This window comes from Atta colombica, unplaced genomic scaffold, assembly GCF_001594045.1.
Source record: "Atta colombica isolate Treedump-2 unplaced genomic scaffold, Acol1.0 scaffold374, whole genome shotgun sequence".
Taxonomy (NCBI): Eukaryota; Metazoa; Arthropoda; class Insecta; order Hymenoptera; family Formicidae; genus Atta; species Atta colombica.
Window position 1 is genome coordinate 25,260 of NW_017259485.1, and position 7,104 is coordinate 32,363.

Below are 7,104 nucleotides of genomic sequence, written 5' to 3' on the forward strand. Positions count from 1 at the left end.
TTTTATCTCAATTCAACTCATTCTTCAACTTTTTTTCTAATTCTTAGATTAATTTAATCTCGCTTCAATTTTTTTACTTTCTATCTTTTTTAATTCTAAAAATTAAAAAAGAAAAAGATAAATAATAAGTTAAACTAAGATTAAAGTTAATGTTACATTGGTGGAATCAAGTCTTAGAATCAAGACTTAAAGAAATCATGGAAAATTAAATCAAGATTAAAGTTGATCTACAGTGGAAATGGGTATAAGAAACAAGGATAAAATGACATTTAAATTGTGTTTTCCTAGGGAAAAGAGTCGAAGATAGAATGGCTGCATTTAATAGAAAAAGCAACTTTGCAATTGTTGTAAAATTCTTGAATATGATCGATTTATACATTTAGATCCAGAGAAACTAAAGGCACAACCAATCATATTGAAGAATTTTACAAGTTGCTTTCTCTGTTGAACGCAGCCAATGACATTTGTAAAAACATTTTAAAAAGAAAGCAGTCTACGTCTCAAATCTTTCCATCTTTTCAATGTTTTTTAGTGCACGTGTGTTTCCGAATATATCAGGAGAAAGAACGAGAGAGAATGTAAAAAAGATATTAAAGCTAATTAATTTCTGTGAGAACTGGAATTGCTATTGTGATTGAATTCAATATCTTAGGTGTTAAAGGAAATTCACATAACTTGATAGAATAGTATTTAATAATATACAAAAATCTTTAAGAATACATTACATAGTCTCAATAATAATTTTTATAAATAATTTCTCATAAATAATTTTTATAAACTTCACTATTTTTTTTTTGTAGCATATGCATAGCCTTTATTCCCTGTATACCTTTGGCAAATAGTGGTGTTTACCCACATCAACAACTTTTTATTATACATCTCCTCAGAGATGCACATGACAGACATTGCAAATACAATCAGTTTTGCATTCTCGATAAACTCTGCAGTTATCTGTTCTGGTATCTTTTGAAAGTTTGTGTCGAGACACGGATACCCAGTGACATATACGTAGTCGAACGGTTGAATTTCTTTACCCAACAAACCACCATTCGTCTCTGACCACCATTCGTTCTCCAGAACCTACCATTAGAAATAATTCATCTATATTGTTACAATAAATACATATAAATATCATAGAATTTATTGATTTTATAATTTATAAATTTATAAATCTCTTATAGCGAATTCACTTGCATTATATTAAATTAGTGTACTAACTGTTATACATGAAATTAGCAAAGTTAAATGTGAATAGATATTTTAAATAATTAAATATCAATAATGATATTGTCATGTTATTTAACGAAATATATATTTCAAAATTGATTACATTAAGCCATTACATTTAGATACTTTATATAAAGTAACCATTAATGTGCACTGTGTAGCACGAGTGATCGAATTTATTAAATTCTTACAGCTATATCATGTAAAGATGCATCATGTGGGTAGGAGAATTTTGGACGTGTCTCAGGAAACTTCTTTGGACAATTTCTACTCGCTTTTGCCTCACTTATCCTTACATTTTCAGCTTGGTTCCTGTATTTCCTATCAATTTCCTGCCGTTTTTTCAACGAGTACATATATTGTTCCAATTTATAATTAATCTGTGCCACTCCTGTCCCATCCTCAACTGTAAGAAAATCCAAGAGTTCAAGTCTTCTTGGATATTGTTAAACTTGTTGCTCATACTTTAAGTCAATTTTTTTCAATTGAATTTGTTGCACAATTCATCTTTCTTTGTCTTCTCTCCATATTGGAGAGAAAAAAAGAGAGACAGCGTAAGAAGTTGAGGAAAAAAAAGAAGAAACAAGCTTCTTTCCTTACTTGTCAGAAACAGATTGCTGACATTCTGCTTAACACACGTAACAATTCCAACTAGTTCGATTTTATGTACTTTAATGTGAGGCATATTAAATGGATGAAAATCTATATAGCGACCTTCTTTATAGGGTATTAATCGGTATAACTCCATGATGAGCATCGGTATATTTAATGTCGTTCGTGAATCTGAAAATAAAATCGACATTGTCACATGCCCAAGAACAACACAAATTAACAATAACATTACATTAATGTTATAATTTCTTACTCAATAATAACTTCAGCAAGAAACACAGTCATTTCATTCTTTAGAAGGATAGCTAGAGAAGGATGATTGACCAGTGTCGTAACTACGGATGTTATTAAATCTGATTAAGGATGTCCATATACACGTAGTCATAAATGACACAAGTTTACATTGTATGTTTAACTGCTCACATGCTTCAACATGCTCCAACATGCTCTAAGGCGTTTGTTGGAAGTTTTTTTGGAATAGAAGCTATGTTGAAGCATGCAATGTGAAAAAACCTATTGTGTAACGTAGTGATCATTATATCTTTATTGTTTACCAAATCAAAATGAAATAATCAATGTGTTATTACATTATACTAAGTATGCCTCTTGCTGGAAAGCATCATTGTTATTTTTAGGTGTTCTAATCGAATAAATTTGCCCTCACCAGTTTTGATGTCAATACCAGGCCATTCCTTTTTCGTCGAGAGGAATTTTTGGTGATTGTTATACTCCTCTCTGCTGAAGACAGTAATACCCTTCATTGATTTCTCGTTAGACATTTTTCTCGTGTGATCGATTCGGGTTTAATTTTTCATAAGATCCTTTTATCATTGATGATGCTACCACTGTTTTCCCGATTGCATTATCAGTTGTCTGTAGCTCACAAAAAACAGGCTTTTACAGAACTTGAAAAATCTATGAGAAAGCAGCGAGAAACCTTGAGAATTGAGAAACTCGCGATTCCCGCGAATGCCCTGAAATACCCGAGGAACTGCGCGAAAAAGGAAATTGCGAAATTGCGCGGCGAATCCACCATACTAAGAATATACTCTGTTTCACGTATGATGCGCATGTATCACTTTATTTTTCTTCAATATTCAGGATGAAACAAGGATAAGATGATGATATATTATGTATGAAACGAAACGCATTTCAGTATACTGCACAACTGCACTACCTAACTTTGCATGCATCAGAAAATTACCATTCCACGCTAATCTGTTTCAGATAATATGATACTAGTCTATTTAGCGGACGTTGATAATATTTCGTCGGTAAAAGAGAAATATTTTAAACAGTGTTACAACACCATAAAAATGCCCCCGTGCAATATTCCCCTCCGAAGAAGTGGATGTACTACACAACAATATCCATTTTTTTTCGGTGCTTCTGATGAAAATAAGTCGCTGAAATCGTTGAAATCTCTACTAATTTGACAAATTTATTTCAGCGATTTACTTTCATCAGAAGCACCTGATTTATTTTCATAAGGAGCATATACAATTTGTTATAAATATACAACTTTACAAACACTTCTCCAAAGATGTCAAAATATATATAAAAATCGTTTAATAATTTTTATATACTTGTAAAAGTGATAAAAATTAATTCAGAACATCCAAAGGTGTATAGTGTATAAGGGTATCCAAAACTAAGGTGGGTGTGTGTGTGTGTGTGTGTGTGTGTGTGTGTGTGTGTGTGTGTGTGTGTGTGTGTGTGTGTGTGTACTAAAGGTTAAACAAAGTTATTTAAAGTATATACCTTAAATAAAAAAATATAAGAGTTATTTAGTATTTATTATTTTAAATAACTACACTTCTGACTTATTTCTTACTTAGTTTTAAATCAGTTTTTCCGAATCTATTTATATATTTTTTATTTTAAATAAGTCATATCAGTTTTTTTTCCGATTCTTATGATTTTATATTTTAAATAAATTCCTGAAATTTTACATTTATTTTTTATTATATTTTTATTATATTTTTTAAATAAGTCGTAACAGTTATTTTACTGAGTGTCGTAATTGGCATTATACAAAAGTTTTTAAAGATTTTGCAGCAATAGTATAAGTGTCATAATTAATTTTTTAGCTGAAAAATTATATAATAATTAACAAGATATTTAATTTAACTTTTAACCAATGCTGCATTGAGCGCAAATTGTTTCGCAAAATTAAAAATTTGCACATATCTTTATATAAAATCTTTGTATAGAATACTCTTAATTTTTGTTTAAGTAGAATTATTTAAGAATATAATTGAGAAATAATGTTGGAATATTAAAAATAACCTTATGCGAATAATTATCATTGTAATTACGTTTAAAAGAATCGCGCAAGTAATATAGGATTAAACCAGTGCCAGAGATGCTGACAAAGCAAAGCGCAAAATATATGACGACACCCATAATTTGTTAAAATCATGTGAAATACGAATCATATAAAATATAAATCGCAGCCAAAAAAAAATAACGTGAATGAATCGTGAATAAACCGTGAATATTTTTCGTACACATAGTATGGATATCTAAGGGGGGGGGGGCGAAGAGTGGGGGAGCGTCAAGCGTGCCGCGCGGTGGTTGACTTACGTCATCACTCATCACTTCGGCAATTTCAGCATTCGCTCGGCGACCTCGGAGTGAAATACATGTAGTATAAAGTGCTCCGCGTGTCATATTAATTCATGAAAAATAAATTAATATCTACGAACCCGAATTGATCAACGCTTATAATTTGCGATCCGTGAACATTTCAAATGAATGCCTTTCGTCGAAGGTATAGTTATATTATCTCACGCTCGAAATATATGATACAGTAAGAAAATAATATATTTAGAAATATCTAAGATATAGATGATTTGCGTAACGAATCCAAAAAATAAAGCAAAGATCTTGTGCAATAAAGCTTTTTTATCGAAGAATCTTAAAAATGTACGATTAGATTATTTTACTGATTTTGTAATATGCGTTAACATTTCGTCAGTTAGATGAAATCGACGCGCAACTTTGGAAATTGTTTTGATGCGGAAGGGCAGGCGCGTCACTATTATGCGAAGTTATCACACGCAGTTATTCCATTATCAAAGTTCGTACAGGCAGGTAGCCGTGTCGCGTGCCGCTCTTCTTCACATTTCTTTTTCAAATGTAATCGCGACAAATGCTAAATAATATGAAACATTGTATTTTACTGAATACTAAGTACTAAAAGTATACGATTATTAACTCGCACAATTAATTATTCATAAAAGAATTGAGACGACAATTATATATTACTACGGAATAGATTACTTCGGTACGATTCATTCATTTGAAATCAAAACGCGATGGAAAAACAGAATTCATTACTATTTCGCGATAATTTCCGACGACAATTATTTTTGTTTAATGTAACATTTTTGTCTCGCTTGAGTATAATTCGATTATTCTTCGAACCGTATCACGCAAATCATAAAAAAGCTATATTAATATAAATATTCTCGCATGCAAATAACGTAATTTTTGCTTTCACAATTAATATAGTGTAATTAATAATTTAATTAATTTTTCGTGCACCTTTCTTTATACGATCTGTATAAAAAGTGTAACTATATACAACTATTTGTCATCAGTAAAAGAAATATTTCTCTTTTCTATTAATCTCTAGCTCATCCCATTGACTCTACTCATATCTTATAGCCATCGTAATAAGAGATTCAGTCCTTGTTTATTACATTTTGTTTTTTACAGATGATATCTTCCCTCTCACGGGTATACCTTGATGTGATGAGAGGATTCAGTATATCCGTGTATATCCAGAAGATATACACGAAAAGAACGATTTTTCTCAAGTATCTCAAAACTATCTGAATGATATATCTAGATATATCATTATATATGTGTAGATATATCTATAAACTTTAGATATTGATTAAACAACAAATATCTAACATTCTCTTCGTGTAAAAATCCAACGACGGGGAAACTAACGTACCCTCGATTTAATTGAAAGTGAACGAACGCAGCCGGTTCGTCGCGTCGCGCGTTTATATAGTGTATTATTCGTGAGTGTTTACGCGAGTGTCCTGTGCGAGAGGATGTCAACCCGACTTCTGAGAGGAGGAGGAAGTCTGGGAGAGGCACCAGACACCGGCGGAGCAACCTTGCGGTAAATATCATTTTTTACTTATGTAAAATCAATATATTTCTTCTATTTATTCTTGAGTCGTTTTATTTTACAATGTTTGATTTAAAAATGATAATTAGAAAAAAATTTTTTTTTAATTATTTGGAAATTTCATATATACAAATTTTTCAGATCTATTTTAAAAAAATGTATAATTAATTTATAAATATCTAACTTGCAATGATTAACTAAAAAATATGATGTTTATAAAAATTAAATATTTTGAATTATACATATTTTGATTATTTTAAGAAAACTTTGTGTTTTTTTTAAATATTGTTTATGTTCTTCCCGATTTGTTATAGTTTGAATTTTATATTTTTTTATTACAGAATCATCGTAGCGACGTTGCAGATATAACTTTGCTGTTGCATGTCGGTGAGTGATGAATTCATGTTTTTATTGAGGTAATGGATGTGTGGTAATTTTGTTAATATATTATATATCTATAAATGCGTATATGCATTAATTTAATAAAAATATACGGATAAATATATGTATAGCATTCCATACATTTGTTGTCTTAAAATGAATAATTAGAACAGATTAGGATAAACTTAATCCTGGATGCCTTCTTATTATTGAATATATTGTTCACTGTTAAATCTGTAATGTCACGTTACACCCAGTTTGAGTTATTTCTACACTGAAAGAAAAGATTGTCTGCTGCAGCAAATTAGATGGTAAAATATGGCATAGCATTTTTAATTGGCTACAACAGCCAATTAAGAATGCTATGCCATATTTTACCATTTAATTTGCTGCAGCAGCCAATCTTTTCTTTTAATGTAACTATTTTTATATATCGCCACTGCTTTTACACAACATCTTGTTAATTTAATTATAAGAATAAAGTAAAATTATTTAACTCAGGAAAATTATTGAATTTCGCTCAAATTTTGTTTACTATTGTATGTTAATGTGTGAATGAAATAACTCAAGCTCGATTTGATACTATCAAAAATATAATAAAAAATAGGTTGTTTCGATAGTCGTGTTTTATCCAATATTAAATTACTCGAGAAAAAATATTTCATATATAATTATATAAATTTTATATAATTGTATATAAATAGACATATTTTATATATAATTATATATAATTA

The 7,104-nt window shown here is 30.0% G+C and overlaps 1 protein-coding gene across 1 annotated transcript; it reads right to left on the reverse strand.

Annotated features, from left to right (window-relative positions):
- Positions 1-783: 783 nt before the first annotated feature.
- LOC108690817 lies at positions 784-3,038 on the reverse strand. Its single transcript, XM_018198314.1, has 4 exons — positions 2,504-3,038; positions 1,828-2,010; positions 1,419-1,633; positions 784-1,080 (listed from the first exon to the last, which is right to left on the reverse strand). The coding sequence occupies exons 1-4, from the start codon at positions 2,616-2,618 to the stop codon at positions 784-786; spliced, it is 810 nt and encodes a 269-aa protein (XP_018053803.1). The 5' UTR covers positions 2,619-3,038.
- Between the last annotated feature and the right edge of the window lie 4,066 nt (positions 3,039-7,104).

Coding starts and splice junctions, on each gene's coding strand:
- LOC108690817 (XM_018198314.1), bottom strand. CDS start 2,618: ATGTCTAACGAGAAATCAATGAAGGGTATTACTGTCTTCAGCAGAGAG. Junction 1,634..1,827: donor CAGCAATCTGTTTCTGACAA/GTAAGGAAAGAA, acceptor ATTTTCTTACAG/TTGAGGATGGGACAGGAGTG. Junction 1,081..1,418: donor CATCTTTACATGATATAGCT/GTAAGAATTTAA, acceptor TTCTAATGGTAG/GTTCTGGAGAACGAATGGTG.